This window comes from Macrotis lagotis, chromosome 3, assembly GCF_037893015.1.
Source record: "Macrotis lagotis isolate mMagLag1 chromosome 3, bilby.v1.9.chrom.fasta, whole genome shotgun sequence".
NCBI classification, from domain to species: Eukaryota; Metazoa; Chordata; class Mammalia; order Peramelemorphia; family Peramelidae; genus Macrotis; species Macrotis lagotis.
This window is the reverse complement of record NC_133660.1, coordinates 216,757,088-216,775,152: the sequence shown is the minus strand read 5'-3', so window position 1 is coordinate 216,775,152 and position 18,065 is coordinate 216,757,088. Positions and strand designations below refer to the sequence as shown.

Below are 18,065 nucleotides of genomic sequence, written 5' to 3'. Positions count from 1 at the left end.
CTCAAGTTAGACAGGGCATCCATGGTGTATAACAATGTCTCTCTTGGCAGCAGGGATGTCTTAGAATAGAACAGGGAAACACAGTGAAGGATAAAAATAAGTATATATCACTTTTAGGAAATCAGAGAAATCATATATTCATTGAGAGGAAGCATTTATTTGCATGTGGAAAACCTCTCCTCCCATTGTGCTTCAGGGAACCTCCTTCAGGTCTCTATTTTCTGCTGGTTTTAGTTTGTTCTTCTCAGAGGCCTCACTGTCTTTGTCTCCCATCATAATGTGGAGGGAAGTGTTTCTACTTAGTCAACTAGATGCCTGAGTAAATAAGGAGTTGGACTTGCAGTCAGAAAGACCTAAGCTAGAATCCTGGCCTAGATGCTTATTACCTGCATGATACCAGGAAAATCCCTTAAGCTTTCTCAGCCTCAGCTTCTTTATCTGAAAAATAAGGGTGATGGTACCTATCTCATGGAGCTCTCCCCAAAGATTAAATTAGATAAAATGTTTTGGAAACCTCCAAATGTTACTTATTGCATTAAGAAAACATCAGTAAAATCCTTGAATATTAGCACAGCCATCATTCACTCCAAGAATTTATATGCATGAAATAATACCATGCAGAGTCAGCCTCCTACAGGAATCTAACCTTCTGTGATCTCTACTCAGAGCATGTGAAGATCCATTCTTTCAAAAACTCATTATTAATAAGTGGTTACTGAGCCAGACTGTCCTGGCCCACTGTGCGGTCCAAAGATCTGCACATTTCCCATTTGCCCATCTTGTAAGAACAATCATCAGAGCACCTATTTACTCACTAGTTTGTCCCCTCACCCTCAGGTGTACAAGCAGAAGGAGGATGGACTAGAATAAATAGGATACCAAAAAGGTTGGAAATGAGAAACTAAGAATAAACTGTTCCCAACACTCTTCTAAGGAATAATTCTCATTTCTAAAGGGCTTTAAGGTTTACAAAGCACTTTTCTCACAATGACTTTATGAGGTAGGAAGGGAGAGTATCTTAATACTCATTTCACAGATGAGACAAACTAAGGATGTTGCCAAGGGAACATGGAGAAGTAGGAAAATATGTCTCTACCAAAAAAAGATTGACTAGTAAAAGACCTGACTTGTTTACAAGCTGTATGTTCTTGATCAAATCATTTAAGACAAGGATGATAATATTTGACTTCTCCCTCACAGGCTTGTTGGAAAACAGGAAGGGAAGGAAATAATGCCAACCATGTGATAGGCACTGTGCTAAATGATTGTAATATTTACATATGTTGATCATTATATCCTCACTTAAAGCCTAGGAAGTAAGATTTTATTATTCCTGTTTTATAATTGAGAAACCTGAGGGAGACAGAGGGTAACTGACTTGCCCAAGGTCACACAACTAGTACGTATCTGAGGCTAGACTTGAACTCAGTTCTTCCTGACTTCCAATACAGTGCTATATTTGCTTCATCACCTAATTGCCTTGTGTGCTGTGATTCCTGACTAGCATCACAGAATTCATGTCTAAACCAGAGTTTGAACCCAGCTCTCCTAATTAAATTCCAATGTTCTTTTCACTCAACTGCTTGCAGACAGAACTGATCCCCTGGTCATTTGTTAACACTCATGCTTCTTAAAATAATTAGGTTAGTACAAATACCATTTAAAATGTCCTCAGCAACTTTCCCATGTGACATGACTGTCAGTTGTGAACTTAGCCTGCGTCTTGGCACACTAGTCTTCAGTGGGTAATATTCCAAAACTGGAGATCTGCTTATTAGGTTTTTTAATATTCTAATTGTATTCCCTTTCAAATGATATTATAGGTGAAGTGCACTCTTGTAAATAAACCATGGATAATTCCTAGCCTGAAGCACAACAAGGGAATTCAGCTGGTAGAGCAGATACTGCAGGATGTGCCAGGTGGTTCATGAAGCCTGGCAAGAGTCTGATCCTCCCTGATTTTGCTATCCTGATGTTATGATTTATATTAGACAGGGAGTATTTCACTTCTGACTCAGTTCATAATTCACAGTATTTTGTATTCATCATGCAAAAGTAGGAAAAAGAGCATTGCATTGGACATAAAGCATTGGCTTTTACCCCTGCCCTGCCACTAACTAGCCATAGGACCTTCTCTGAGTCTTTTCCATTTTTTAAACTGAATGTGCTGGATTCCCTAACATCTTTTGCAGCTCTAACATTCCACATCTAAATATATCCCAAGTTTCCTTCCAACTCTGAGGGAAATAAAAAGAGTCAAAGGAAGCTGAATTCAAATCATGTCTTTAATGTTTATTTAAATGAATGACCTTGGGTAAATCATGTTTTTGTTCCCTCATCAATAAAATGAGGTTTAGATTAAAGGGTCTTTGAACTCCCTCCCAGTTCTAATAGTCTATGCTCTATATTCTAAGGTCTCTAAAATATTATATTCTATAACTCAGTGTTAATTCTATAACTTAATTTAGGAACAGGGGTACAAGGACACTATCTTGGAACTCATTCCTTGGTAGAACACTTTCTTTGGAAATCATTTCACCCTATTTTTTTTTTCAAAGAAAATTCTTGAAAAATTATTTTCTTTCTTCCAGTCTCTCATTCTTTCATTCTTTCCTTTTTTCCTTTGTCTAGCCAAAGGAACTAGATCCTGTAGCTCTAATCTGTATGATTCATACATGTTGCCTCTGTTCCTAAAATGTCTTTTTCCCCTAAACAATGTAACATCCTCCCCGATGTTCTCTCACTAATCTGTTACTCTGTGTTGCTGTTTGCAGTCACCCCAGTTGCTCTCTCCAACTCCTCCGGAGGTAACCCTCAAAGCCTATGTTGTCTTACAATGTCTTTCATGGCGCATCAGACCAGCTTCTAAAGATAACCCCTCCAGCTCCCCATTCAGGACTGCAGACCCATGCTCGTGGGAATGTTGCTTCTTTGCAGTGTCGGACCTTTGGCTGAGTCAGCCACAGACTGCTATTCAGCTCGAGCTATTTCTTTAACCCCATTGTGCTGATATAATCATATGCATGCTTCCATTGCATCTGTCACAGCCCCAAAAATATGAAATTAGGGAACACAGACTAGGAGGCATCATAAGATATTGTAGTTTAAACTGTTGTATTCCTGAAGGGTGAAAACTGTGATAGAGAATGTTATATATTATCTAGTCTGCTCCTCATATCACAAGATGTGCTTAGTACTGCCCTCAGTAGTGATGGTAAACTTCAGAAGCTACTACCTAGATTAAAAAAGGGAAACACTGGCATTTAGCCATGAGATATCTGCCTTGTGCCCTATTGTGGGGGGGATAGCCAAGGAGAGAACAACATGCCAGCTTATCCTTTAGGTTAGAAACAGAACAATGAAAGAAAATGCTATAATCAATCCATAAGTATTAGATAAGCATATGCTAATGTTGGGATTATAAAGACAAAAATGAAATAACCCTTGCCCTCAAGAAGTTTATATTCTATAGGTGATGTGTTTATATAAATATAGACAAAATAAATTCAAGTGGTGGAAGGGATGCATTAGGAACTTGGAGATCAATAAAGTTCATTTAGGAGGCATTTGGGCTGAGCTTTGAAGGAACTAAGGGAACTAGGAGCCCGAAAAATGGGGAGGAAGCACTTCTAGAAGTGGAATCTCTGCAAAGGAATGAAGATAGATAGGATATGGAATGCCACATATGAAGAACAGAAAGAAGTCTAGTTTACCTAGGCATGTGTGAAGGGGAATCATGTATAAGAGGTTTAAGATAGGAGGTAGGCAATGGGCTTTAAATGTCAATCAGAAGTATATATTCAGTTATAGATATGTAGATATAGAGAGCTGCTGAAATTTATTGAACTGGGAAGTGATTTGGGATTTTATAAATATCAATTTGGAAGCTTTGTATGAGATAGATTGAAGAGAGCAAAGACCTGGGCAAGATGATCAATCAGGGGTCCAAAGTACTTGAGTGGGGTGCTGGAGTTGGGGCAGAGGAGATGATAGAGAAGGCACACATTCTACCTTTAAGGCTTTCATAGTATAGTTGGAATAATATACTTTCATGAACAGATTAAATTCTAGGAAGCTATAGAAGATATATCTTATAAAGAGTTAAGAGAATTAAGTGCAAGAGGAGTCCAGAGGCAGAAACCATTGAGTTTGTGATGGTTATGAGCCTTATAGAGAAGGTAGAGTTTAAAGTAGTTATTAAATTATATGTGGGAATTAGGGGGAAGAAAAAGGTATCCCATAGTTTGACATAAGCAAAGCCACAAAGGCAGGAAGGTACAGGCTATGTTTCAACCTCAGGATTGTGATAGGAAATAAGGTTGGAAAAGTTAATTGAGATCAGGAATTGGAAAGCCTTGAATGAATTGGATTTTATTTCATTCTATTCCAATAAAGTTGTTTTGTTTTTTCCCAGCACTGAGCCTGTATGTGCAAATTTAATAGTATTCAGTGAACTCTGTATATTTTTTGTGTCTTGTGTATAATCTGACCCCTGCACGTGCTTTGCTGTGGAAGGGGTGGCTTGGGCTAGGATAACCCATTCTATTTACGTGACATTGGTATCATGCCATCTCACGCTGCCTGTTTCTGTCCCAGTTCCATCAGCTGCTCAAAACAATTGCCCATCCCTATTTTAGACAGAAATTGTAACATAGATTCCTAATGATGATATGCATAAATCCCTTGAGTCTCAGCACTGTCTATTTTTGTCTCTGAAGCACATATAATGCTCTCTGGAACCATCACAAAAAAGCATTTTTAGTTGGTGGGCTGAATCTGAAGGGGAATAGTTTTTGCTATAAATGTGTCCAGTGTTAAGTTCTTTGCCTCCTTTTTTAGAGAAGGGGAGATTCTTCAGATCTATTTGAGTCTTGTCCTCAATAAGATGAGGTAGTAAAGGAAAAAGATATTGAAGAGGCCTAGCCTTTGCTTAAATTGACAGGCATTTGGAGATCTTTGGAAAGGACAAATCTAAGAACTAGTGCCACTTCAAAGCAGGGATGGCTTCACTTTTTCAGCCTTTCAAGTTGATCTTTTCAGAGATTCCTTATCAGAATGGAAAGGACTTGAATCCTAATTTAAAGTTTGAGGGATTTCTTTTGATTTCCTGGATTTATAAGATTCTTTCCCCTTCCCACACCCTGTCTCATGCCATTTTTCTCTCAGGGAGACCAAGATGATCGATCATACAAGCAATACAGGACCTCCAGTCCAAGCTCCACAGGATCAGTCAGCTATGGGCGTTATACTCCAACTTCCCGCTCCCCTCAGCATTACAGCAGACCAGGTAAATGACCCTCAACATTTTCACTCTTCATACAACCACATTAAAAAAGATCATCTTGCTATTGTGGGATCTGGAGATAGGCTATTCTTACCAACTTGAGCTTCTTCAGCCAACACCAATCCTTACAAATACGACAGATGTCAATGAGGTGCTTACTATATACAGAACACTGTGCTGGACATTTGGGAAGATTAAAATGTTTATAAATGGCATGATCTTGTCCTCAAGGAGTTTATAATCTAATGAGACACCAATACTGATAGACAAAAATATATTATATATACAAAGACTGAGTAGGCATAATCTTTTAAGGGTAGGGTGGGAAAGGTGGGATTTATGGAGAAGCAGAGAAAACTTCCTTCAAAGCCATATCATTTGAGCTGGGATTAGGCAAAGGGAAAAAGAAAATAGCATAGTCATAAGGAACAAAGTAAGCAAAACGCATGGATAATGGAAAAGTACAAGATGTTTTCAGGGGGCAGGAAGTAATCTAGATTGGTTTGACCATAGACTGAATTTTTAAAAGGGAGTAAACTGAATTCATCAGTGGATTGAGATGTAGATATATACTTAAGAAAAAAATGTGTAGAGTAGTTTGAATTATAGGTATCATTTTCATCTTTTTTTATATATCCTGAGGGGAAGAGTGGTATAATGGGGGATAAAAGATTGAATTTGGAGCTGCAAGACTTGGGTTCAAAGCCCAGCACTTACCTCAGTGTCCATGGTCAACTCACTTAACCCTTTCAAGCCTCAGTTTCCTCATCTATAGACTCAGGGTGACACCACTTACATTACCTAGTTCCAATTATGTCTTTATCACTTCTTCTGTGAACTGTAAAAATCACATTCTGGACCACAGATTCTTCTCTCCATAGTCTGTACTCCCCAAAGTTACCATAATATACTCCCTAAGACTATGAATATGGAGTTCCCTTTTTAAGATCATTTAGGGAATCCCTATTGTTCTTAAAATGAAATATAAATTACTTTTCATGTAACATAAGATCCCATGCTAGCTGGCTTCAAACCAATGTTCCAGCCTCATTTTACATTATTCCACCCTTTTGTGAATTCTACTTTTCCTACCAAAATGAACTTTTCTCTTACATTCAACATTATATATTCAAACTCTCACTTCTATACATTCCAACAAACTGTCACCTGGGAATACAATTCCTCCCTATTTCTGCCTTTCAGAATCTATTTCTTTCTTCAGGGTCCATCTCTGGTGCCACCTTTTCCTTGAATTCTTCCCTTACTTTTCCAGGCAACAAATGATTTCTCCCTCCTTGAATATTCTGAGAATACTTTGCTCATTCCCTCTTCTGCCTCCATCACTACTTCCTTTTTCATTGTACACAGCTATGAACATGTCATATTCTTGCTCCCAGGAGAATGCAAGTTCCTTGAGAGAAAGGACCATGTGGTTTTTATTTTTGTTTCTCCATATGCTTTGCATATAGTGGCAGAGTAGCTACTGTTAATAAAACTTTGATGAATCTGTTGAGAGAAGTACCTCTAGTATTAAGAAAGTCCATCGAACAAAACATTACAAGATCATTTCAGAAATGAAGGAGTATAATGAGCCAAGAAAAACCAATCATGCGCATATGATATATGGTGTCTAGATCAACTTTATTCCATTCAGTAGCCCCATGAAGAGTAAAGGTAGGGGGGAAAAGATCATTTTTCTCTCTGAGCTGCCCTTTAAAGCTACTGTATCTGGTTACCATATATCATCCAATACTACGTTTTAGGGAGTTTTTTTTTCCTTTCCAAACTTCTTCCTAATTTATTATTATTACCTTTTCAGCTTCTTGAAATAGAATTTGAAACTGGAAAGAATTTGAGAGATCATTATTTAGTTTAACCATGTCATTTTGGGGGGGCAAGGCAGTGGGGTTAAGTGACTTGCCCAAGGTCATACAGCTAGGCAATTATTAAGTGTCTGAGGTTGGATTTGAACTCAGGTACTCCTGACTCCAGGGCCAGTGCTCTATCCACTTTGCCACCTAGCCACCCCTAACCCTGTCATTTTACAGAAAAGGAAATGAGGCAAAAATATGTTAAGTGACTTGCCTAAGGTCACAGAGGTAGAAAAGAACAGTGCAGAAATTTGAACCTGGTGCCTTGGATGCCAAGTCCAAAACTCTTTCCACTAGACCATTTTCCTCCTTATTCTTTGCATGGGCCTTTGTGTAGGATAGCACTCAATGAATGCATGATTAAACATTTATTGCCATTGAGCATTTTCTGTCTGTAGACCATTAGGATGGTTTTCCATGCCAGGTGAATGCTGAACAAGCTAAGCCTGTGTAACCAGCTTATCTGGGAAAAGTTAACTTTGCTCTGTTCCATTGACCCCAGAGTAACTCTCCCCAGATTTCTTAAATAGGGTTTATTGCATATGAGGGGGAGTCATAAGATGACTCAACACAGAAGCTATTGAAACATCTAATCATAGGACCATTTTAGTGTCCCAAGGGGCAGTATTTCAGAAGCAGCAGTAAAGCTTGCCCATAGATTGTAGAGCCCCCTTTCAGGTCTCCAAAAACGGACCTGCAAAGCACTGAGAAAGAAATGGAAAATTCTCCTGGACATGTTGATTCCTAGGGATATTTTTTGGCTTTTAAGTAAGCAACCTCCATAGTTTATTTTTCACTTACTTTCTGTTGCCCCCCTCAGCTGGTACTCTGAGTCTTGGTACCAGTAGCTGCATCTCCCTGTCCCAACACCCAAGCCCTACATCTATGTTCAGACATCATTACATCCCTTACTTCAAAGGTAAGCTCATGGAATGCCAGCCAAGCTGTGGTGACTGTAGACATACCCAGATGTGTTTTGGTTTCAACGTGTGTGTTTGCCACGCATGGCTTCCCTCAATCTACAATGTGTCTCAATTCTCATGAGTATTCTTGGTGTGCCCTGTAAGTCACTGAGATTTGTAGTCCTTGTGAGTGCTCTGTGCCCTTAGAAAGGAAGTTAGAGTTACTTTGGAAAGCAAGGGAAGGACAAGAAGAAGTGCCTGCTTAGAGGATGACAGGCTTGCAGGGACAAATGCATCAAACTTGGCCTTCTGAGTGAGGCACACTCTGCATTAGATAACAATGATGGTCTAGTTAACTCCTTGAGGCATTTGAATTTTCCATTCTTAAATTTCCATAGTAAGAAAATCCTTGAGAAGGACATAGTTTTCTGGTTTTATTCCTTCCCCTACCCCCTTTGCCCTCCACCATCCCATGCAGAACAGATTCAAGGTTCCAAGAAATAAAGCATATGTTTATTTATTACTGTATAAAAAACAACAATTTTACCTAAGGTCTATTCTGAATTTAACATTTCATAACTGATGTTTCCTCACTTGGAAGTGCCATGGTGCTCTCTCCAAAGCCAGGATTCTACAAATCTGTCACAGACATTGTTTTAGAAGGTAGACATAGGAATATATTTTCATCAGTTCTCTGTATCCATGTTCTGTCATCATATGTCCTCAATCATGTACAAAAATCCCAACTCCAAAAGCAAACATATGAATGGGTATCATATTGCTTCCTTCTCAGGTGGTAAGGAAAAGACTAAAGGGAGGGAGAGAATTTGGAACTCAAAATTTTTCAAATTAAATAAATAAATAAATGGATGATGGATGAGTAGATGAATGAATGAATGAATGAACAAATGGACTTTTGGCTAGAATGCTATTGCTTTCCTAATGTCCCTGTGGAAAGGTCATTAGGAGGGTCCTGGATCACCATTTAAGAGGAAAATTCTTTAAATCATTACACCCTGGACATTTCCACAACCTCATCTGAGGTTTGTTTCTGTTTTTCTGTACCCTTCTAATTACTCAACTCTAAGGTCAAAAAATTAGATTAGAAAACTTAAAACAAAAAGAGAAGTTTTCATTATGTTTAATGTTTATACATTTTTCAACTAGATCACATGGCTATGAATTGCTACAGCTACAAATACAGATAGACAGAACCTTAAGAAATGCAATTCCAGAAGAAAAGTTCAGAATATTTGCAGAGAAAAGCAGATCAAAATATTTCTCTGTCAGTTTAAAGACCATTGATTCAACAGGTCTAGATTCATGTCCTTAAAATTCTTAAAATTAAAAAAAAATTCTTAGCTTCTCTTCTCCCACCCTTAACATCTAACTAATAACTGAAATGCTCCTGAAATGCACTCAAATGAATTCTACCTGGCCATTCTCTGAACATGTTCTCTGTTTGCCAACAGGTATGGGTGGGCCTGAATCAACACTAGCTCTGTTCCCTCTGGCTTCCTCTTCTCTATACCCTCCCTAACTGCTCAACCAGAATGGAAGTGGTCATGTGTTCAGATGATCAGTTATACATGATCTTCATTTCTCTTCCCTTCTCTAAATACCCTTTTTTACCTGTAATCTCAAGTGGCAGTGCTTGAGGAGTTGACCCATAACTCTGGCCATTTTAGTTGTCATAGTCCTAGTTAGATGGAAGCATCCTAGGAAAGCATCCAAAAGTCAACATACAAATTGGAGTCCCACCACTCAATCTAGTTGACTTTAACCCACTTACCAGATGTCAGTGACCTCCTCTTCAAAATTCCCTTGTATTTATTTTGCATTTATATATTTAGTAAGCATTTATACACACATATGGGTGTGTACATTCTATCTCTTCTGATAGAATGTAAGCTACTTGAGGGCAGGGATCATTTCACTTTGACTTTTCTTTCCCCAGCACCTAACACAGTGTCTGGCACATGGTAGGTGTATAAAAACTGCTTGTTGATTGATTCCTAAATGCATAATGACCGTCCATAGCCTCTTGAGGAGAGGGGCTTGTTGGTTTTGCTGAAAATAGCATAAACTGGACAGAAAAGCAGCAGCAGAGGTTCTGACATTGTTGATTCTGTATCTGTCCTTTTTTTCCCTTTAAGCTTTGGCTATGGCATTATTATTTATACTTAAAGCACTCATATCACCTATTCATAGATGAGTGGGCAAGAAACCCTGGAGGAATTCTCAGAATAGAAGTTCTTCCCAAACCTGAATTTTTCAAAATCTAAACTTACCTAGGCATCCTCCTCAGGGGCTGTACCTCTTCTCATTAGCATTCCTCTGATTGGGCCTAATGACTGGAAGGCAGGAGCTCAAGGGCTTTTATTTAAGGAAGGGGTGCAGAGGTTTGGAACCCGCCTGGTACTCCATCATGCCCCACACTTAGTATCTTCTTTCCTCTCACTCCTGGTTTTTCAGTTGCTTTTATATTCCTTCTCCCTTTGAGCATAAGCTCATTGAGGGCAGGCATTGTCTGATTTTAATTTGTGTTTTTATCTCCATTGGACACTTATCCAATATTGAATGTATCAGTCACCCCAGAGTTAACCCGGGGTTTGTTGACCCTACCAGCACAAATCCTACTAGACTGGAAAGGCTTTTACATGGGCTCAAAGATGGACTGTGGAGATCTGTTGTCCAAAGATCAGTCTAGCAAAATAGTAATTCAACAACATTTCATTTCAGCTCAGCATTAAACTCGTTGTAAGATAGGCACTGGGCTAGAGTTTGAGGATATAGAAATGAGACAGTCCTCACCCTTCTGGGATTCCTATTGGGCCCAACTGGTCAAAGATTCTCAGCAGTCACAGGAACTAATAAATATAAAGGAGGGAATAGTCATGCCTGGTGTTGGTGGAAGGATCCCTGAATCTAAGGAAACCAGGGAGCCTTCAAGTATTGAAGCAAATAAGTCCTTGATTGAAAATAAAGGAAGAGGGGCGGCTAGGTGGCGTAGTGGATAAAGCACCGGCCTTGGAGTCAGGAGTACCTGGGTTCAAATCCGGTCTCAGACACTTAATAATTACCTAGCTGTGTGGCCTTGGGCAAGCCACTTAACCCCATTTGCCTTGCAAAAACCTAAAAAAAAGAAAAGAAAATAAAGGAAGAATCAACATGCTCCAATGTCTCTTCAGGATTCTAGGTTTGGAGTCAGAGGGTTCAGATTCCATTTCCAGTTCTGCTATTAGTTATGAGACCTTAGGGGGAGTCACTACCTTGGTGAGTCTCAGTTATCTGTCAAATGAGAAGGTTGAACTAAATGACCCAGTATTTTGAGGTTGGCAAAATATCTGACATCTATTGCCACATTTGATCTACACAGCTATGAGTTAAGTATTGTTACAGATAAGGAAACTGAGACTTGGAGGAGTCAGGAGACTTGCCCATGGATATATAGCTAGTGGTAGTAGTAAGTGCCCGAGAGAGGATTTGATCCCAAGTCATCCTTACTCTTAAATCCAGTGCACCAGAGATTTTGTCCCCGTTTAAATTTGAAAAAGTCAACTAGCTCAGTTTATTCTAGAAAAACTACTTAGTCACTAGTGAGTTCTTGATACTATCTTCAAAAGGCTGAATACATTTTGACTTCTCCCAGGGCCCTCAGCTTGTCAAAATGGAAGGTACAAAGAGAGCAGTAAGACCCAGGCCCAGCCCTAGAGAAGCTTATGTGTCCTATCACTCTACTACTGGTACATCTGGGGTACTATTGTGTGATATTGTCCCCTTGGCATCTGTGGCATTTGTTGCTCTCCAAGGTTTTACTTGGGAAAGGCTTTGTATGTTGGGCTGCAGGAGACAGAGCTCTTGGCTTATGGTTGATTTGCCCAGCAAGCCCTCTTGACTTATTTGTATTGTAAGAATAATATGAGACAAATACGTGGGATTATCTGCCACTCTCCCCCTAGCAGCCTTCACAATTTGCCTTTGGTATTTGGCTAACAGTCAGTTACACAAAGGGTTCCCTCTGGCTAACTTAAAAATACTTTAATCTAGGTGCTGCTTAAGTATGTAGTTAATACCCCTAGACCTTGGAAACCAATGGAGTGAGGTGTTCCTCACTCCTCATCCCCTCTCCAGATTGTTTGGATGATCTCTGTGTTTTGGTGATAGAATGTAGATGCTTTAAATTTGAATTCTTTGACTTTATTAACATGTAATACAAATATTAGTTATTAAGGCTGGTACCCTCAACCAGCCATTTCCTGGAGGGAGATAGGGAATTGGGAGTCAGAGACTAGAGTCTCAGAACAATCACTATGTAAGAAACATAGCTTGGACTGTCTGGAATGACCTGATCATCACAGTGTCACCCATTCCAGAATATTGTCCTTGATTCTCATGAAGGAAGGTCCATTTCTAAGCACAGACACAGTACTCATTATTCCTCAGGGAAGGAAGATGCAGAAGCAAGACAATGCTCTTCCAAGTGCTTTCCCACAGGAATAACCCATCAGGGAAAAACAGATATAAAACGGCTAAAACCAGGGAAAGCAAATTCAACCCCTTCCCTGAGCCCCAAAGGCTTGCCTGCAATCCTAACTACATACATACATAGTTAACCACTTTTCCAAAGACACTAGTTACTATATAAAAATCCTCAGGGTAAGGTAGCTGGCTTTCTTTATCCTTAATGTTCCACTAACTAAGGCCTCTTCAAGGACATAATTTCTTGCTGTGCAAATCCTGGGCTCTTCTTATTTTTTCTGACCTGATGTTAATGCCAGTAAGGTCTACTAAGAAGGCTTACTGCCAAGCTATACACATCTTAATCCTGAGGAGTATTTGGCTAAAGCTGCATTATGCTAAACATCTTATTTAAATGATATTAAAAATGTCTACAGTAGGTTCCTGCTTACAGCCAAATGAAGTCAAAAACTCTCCTAAGTTAGTAGGAACTTCGGAGGTTAGTTATCTTGTCAACCCACTATGACTCCCCTCTTCATTGTACCCAACACTTCATGTTAGAGAGATATTTTGAGAAACCTCATATTAGACAATGACTAATAGGTAGATAGATTTTTTTTTCTTTTCAGCAGCAATCTGGCTCCCTGTAGCTTCCAATCATTTGACTGAATTCTATAGTTTGAAAAGAATTAGTGAAATTAATGTCTTTCCTGCAGCATTGGATCAGTCCTAAGTTGGGCCTCTAGCTACATTTTTAGTAACTTTGTGACCTTGAGAAAGTCATTTAACTGGTGACTCAGTTCCCTCATCTATAAAATGGCAATATTAATACAATGCCTTATTACCTATTTTAAAGGTCTGTGAATAAAGTGCTTTTTAAACCTTAAAGCACTATACAAATGTAAAATTATAATTTATACTTTACCTTCCTGGACTTCAATTTCTTATCTTTACAGGAAGAAGGTTGAACTAGATGGTGTCTAAATTTCCCTTCCAGTTTTAATGTTCAGAGTTCATAAAGGTTTTGGAATGTGTTTCAGTCCCATCACTTGCTCATAATATGAGAGTTGTCTGGGAATTTTGCCCTTCTTTATGAATAAAAGGCTCCTAAAAGAAACTCTTCTAACTTGGTAACTCTCCATTATTTCTTTCCAAAGAAATTTTTTTCTTTCAAAGACAAATAATAATCCTTTCACTACTAAGGCACTTTTTTTTAAAGGGGGGACAGTTATAATGGGGGAAAAACAGACAGAAGATTCAAATAATAGTTCCAGGCCTCGCTGCCTACCTGTGTGACCCTGAATAAATCAAATCACAACCCCCTCTCGATCTTCCTTCCTTTGTAAATATTAGGGTAATAATCCTTGTCTTATCCATCTCCCATGATTATGGTGAATGAAACAACTTGGACACTTTAACATAATACATAAATAGAAGTTATAAAAAGTTAGGTAGATTGCTCACAATGTATTTAGTCATTGTATAAAATGCTGTTGCTTAATTTTTGTTTTTCAATTTCAAGATCTTACATTGGAGAGGTTGTTTGTTAGAAAGTGACTAATAAGTCAAAATAGAATTATCACTAAAATTAAATAAAATACAGAGAAGCTACCCACAATTTCATTCATCTATAATGGTAGAACTACCTTATAGATTAGTATTCCGCTTAGAAATTTGCCCTGACTCTGTGACCTCTTCAAAAAGTTCCAAAATGTAACTTGAAAAACTTTTCTAGACTTCTTCAGATTTGGAAAAGCAAATTCTCTGTAAAAGGAAGTAGCAAGAACGAAGAATATGAAGTCAAAAAATCATGTATGGCCAAGTTTTAAGTCCTAACTCTGACCCTTCTTAGCTATGTAACCTTAAACAAGTCATTTACCTCCCTGGGTCTCTCTGAGTCTCTACTTCATCTAGATGTGGAGATAATAAAGCTTGCACTACTTTGCTCACAGAATGGTTGTGAGAAAGGGACTTTTATAAACTCTAAGGCTCTGTTTTCATATTCTATTTGTATTATTGTTTAGGAAGCTACATAGGGGCGGCTAGGTGGCATAGTGGATAGAGCACTGGCCCTGGAGTCAGGAGGACCTCAGTTTAAATCGGGCCTCAGACACTTAATTATTATCTAGCTGTATGGCCTTGGGCAAGCATTGCCTTGCAAAAACCTAAAAAAAAGCTACATAGTATAAAAGTGAAACTGCAGAATCTAAATTTGAACTTCGTGGTTCAAGTTTGGAATCCCAGGGCTGATATTTCATAGCTGTGTGATCTTGAAAATGCCATGGAATCACTGAATGTCCAACTTTATACTTTACATATACTTTACATAAAAAACCTCTGAAATATATCCAAGAAATGATCGTCTAACTTTCCTCAAAAATTTCCAATAAGAAGAAGCCCACTATGTTCCCAGGCAGACCATTCTACTTTTGTTAACTCTAATTGTGACAATTTTTCTTTATATTAAACTTAATCCCCCCCCCTAAAACTTCTCATTTTTCCTTGTTTTGTCCTTTTAAATCAGAAAGAAAAATAAAATAGATGTAACAATTACGCTTTTCAACATGATAAATGAATTCTTGAAAACAAAGTCACATCCTTATAAATCTTTTCTCCAATGTAAAAATCCCCAATTTCTTCTTTTGATCTTCATGGAGTATATTTTCCAGTTCCTCCTACATTCTGTTCATTATCCCCCATAAGTCAATATCTTTTCAAATGTGTCCTACCCAAACTGAATACTTCCAGGATGGTCTGTGAGCTCTCCCATTGTGAATACATTGCTTCTATTCATGTTACCTAAGATTATATTAGATATTTTGACTCTTATGTAATTACTGTTAACTCTTACTGGTTTGGTATTCCCCTAAAACACTCAGGTTTTTTTTCCCATTAATTCTTGTCTAACCCCCCCCATCTTATATTCTTATTGTGTTCATATAGAAATTGATTCTTGTCCCTCTTGACTTACCTAATTAGATTTTGCCCATTTTTCTAACATTTCAAGATGTTTCAGATTCATATTTGATCATCTAATATAGTCCTCCATTGTGTATCTGAATTCATATATTAGGGCAGCTAGCTAGCATAGCAGGTAGAGCACTGGCCTTGGAGTCAGGAGGACCAGAGTTTGAATCTGGCCTCAGACCCTGGACACTAACAAGCTGTGTGACCCTGGGCAAGTTACTTAACCCTGATTCCCTTGCATCCAGGGTCATCTCCAGTTGTCTTGATTCACACCTGACCAAGGGATCCAGATGGCTCCAAAGGCAAAAGTGAGGTTGGTGATTTAGCACAGCACCCCCTCACTCAGATCTAATTCACATGCTTGTCATGGTATCACCTCCCTCCCTGGTGTCATGGTCTTCTTTGAGAATGAAAAACAAAAACATTATTATTCATAGGGAAAAGTTTGTAAAATTCCTTACTAAAATTTAAGTAAGATATATTTATGGCATACTTTTGATCTAATATGGTAATAATCCTTTCAACAAAAGAAACAAGATTCTTTTAAAATAACCTATTCTTGATGAACTCATACAACTTTTAGTAAGCATTATTTCCCTTTCTAAATATTTAGTAGCCATCTCCTTAAGAATGTTTTAGAATTTCACTAACAATCAAAATCAATCTCACGAGCCTTATAGTTAGAGGAATATATTGCTTTCCTTCTTTCATAAAAAGATCCAATATTTGTTCCTGTCTAGTCTTATAGAATCTTTTCTATTTTCCTTTATTAAAAAAAATCAAGAGAAACTCTGTAATGAGACGTCTATTCCTTGTCTCTGGGCCTTGTGACTAGAGGGTCTTGTTGAGTGTAGATACCCATGCATTTAGCTTTTATTTACAACTCCATGTGAAATCATTTTTGTCCTTCCATTCTAGTTCAAAGATCATTCTCCTTAGAAGGAAATAAAGCAAAGAGTTGTATATTTCTGCCTTCTCTTATACCCACTTCTTGTAGCAGTTTTAGCCTTTATTTGATTTTCCCCTTGCCCTCAATGTAGCTAACTTAGTCTTTTGTCTCCAGTAGTATTCATTGTACCAAGGAGATCTAGCATTGAAAACCTCTTCTTACAGAACAATGCTATTCTTTTGTATCTGCTTTCTCTCGTTGTCTTTAAATTTATCTTTTCTGCATTTTTTAGTACAGGTTCATTAATGGCTTCAATATTCTCATTGAAGTAGGAAGAAGAGTTATCTTCAGAGCTCATAGCAGATAAAGCTTGAAAAGAGGTCATCCAGTCCAATATTACAGATGAGTAAAATGAGGCTCATAAAAGTTAAGTGACTTACCACACAATTAAGAAAACTGGGACTCAAACTGAGGCCCTTAGAGACTAAAATTCATTGCCCTTTCCCATTATACCATTTTGATTCTCCTTGTAGGACTTGGAGATGGGTTCGCTAGTTAGGAAGGACAAAAGATGAGGTTTGTAATATGCTGCAGGAAATGATATAAATAGTTGATGGTCTAGAGTACAAGGATTAGCCAGCAGCATTGAGGACTTAACTAAGTTTATGTAATAAAAATGTTGAAGCCAATGCAATTTCCTGATTTAATCCATTCATTCACTCAGTAGCCCTGTAGTAGGAACAAGAAATCAATTATGAAGTTTACCCAGAGATAAGGATGTTCAAATTAGGGATGATGCAAAGTCAGGAGGACAAGGAATTTTAAAGTAATAACTAAAGACACATTTAAGTAGCCAGTCCTCCCCTAGCAAATGAAGCGAGTGTTGTTTATTTAAATTCAGGAAAAAGTGATGTCCAAAAAACTGGATATTCTGGCAAGATTTGAAAGTAGATTAAGCATAAGTGAAAAAAAAAAAGGATATAAGGAGTCTATGGTAAGAGGGTAGAGTTTCAGAGTTGGTACCATTCCAAAAGATGAGATATAATGAGTGGTCCATGCTAATCAGTGACTGAAATAGGGCAAGAAAGTAAAGGAAACTTTCAGGTGGAAGGAAATTAAAGAATTAATGGCAGGAGATGGAGTATAAAGAAAATCTGATTCAGGTTCTGAAGTCAATCAATCAATCACTACATATCTATATAAAAATAAGATAGTCCTTACCCTCAAGGAGCTTCTATTCTGCTGGTCACTGAGAAAGTTGGTTACCCTGGAGATCAGTAGATATCAGGATTGGAGACTCAAAGAAGATCACTTACATGAATTGCGTGATTTTCACTGTAAAAAGTTCCTGAGAAATATTCCACTTAACTCTAACTTCAGCAAAAAAAATGTTATTATATTTTAAAACCCTTATTTCTTTCCTTTTTACCTTGTTCTTTGTGATAGGTCAAGACATAGGAAAAAAACATATAAAGTTTGACTCAGGTTTTCTCTAGATATGGATATGATGGCTGTTTGGCAAAAAATAAGATTTGTATAAGCAGGTAAGGCCAGATCATTTCAGGTGGGGTACTCTCTAAAGTGGATAAAGATCTGGTCTTGAAATCAGGAAGATTTGTGTTTAGGTCCCACCTCCATGTAACATATACCTGCTATGTGACACTTGGATGAGTTACTGTGTGTCATCAGCT

At 38.1% G+C, this 18,065-nt stretch overlaps 1 protein-coding gene across 3 annotated transcripts in view; it reads left to right on the top strand.

Annotated features, from left to right (window-relative positions):
• ABLIM2 (actin binding LIM protein family member 2) overlaps positions 1-18,065 on the top strand; it is a 235,014-nt gene that overhangs the window by 149,529 nt on the left and 67,420 nt on the right. For 2 of the 3 annotated variants that reach the window (XM_074229840.1, XM_074229841.1), the window contains exon 12: positions 5,167-5,287. In XM_074229840.1, the coding sequence (XP_074085941.1) occupies positions 5,167-5,287 (121 nt within the window). Of the gene's footprint in view, positions 1-5,166; positions 5,288-7,975; positions 8,075-18,065 lie in introns of all 3 variants that reach the window. The other variant, XM_074229842.1, reaches the window with a different exon arrangement.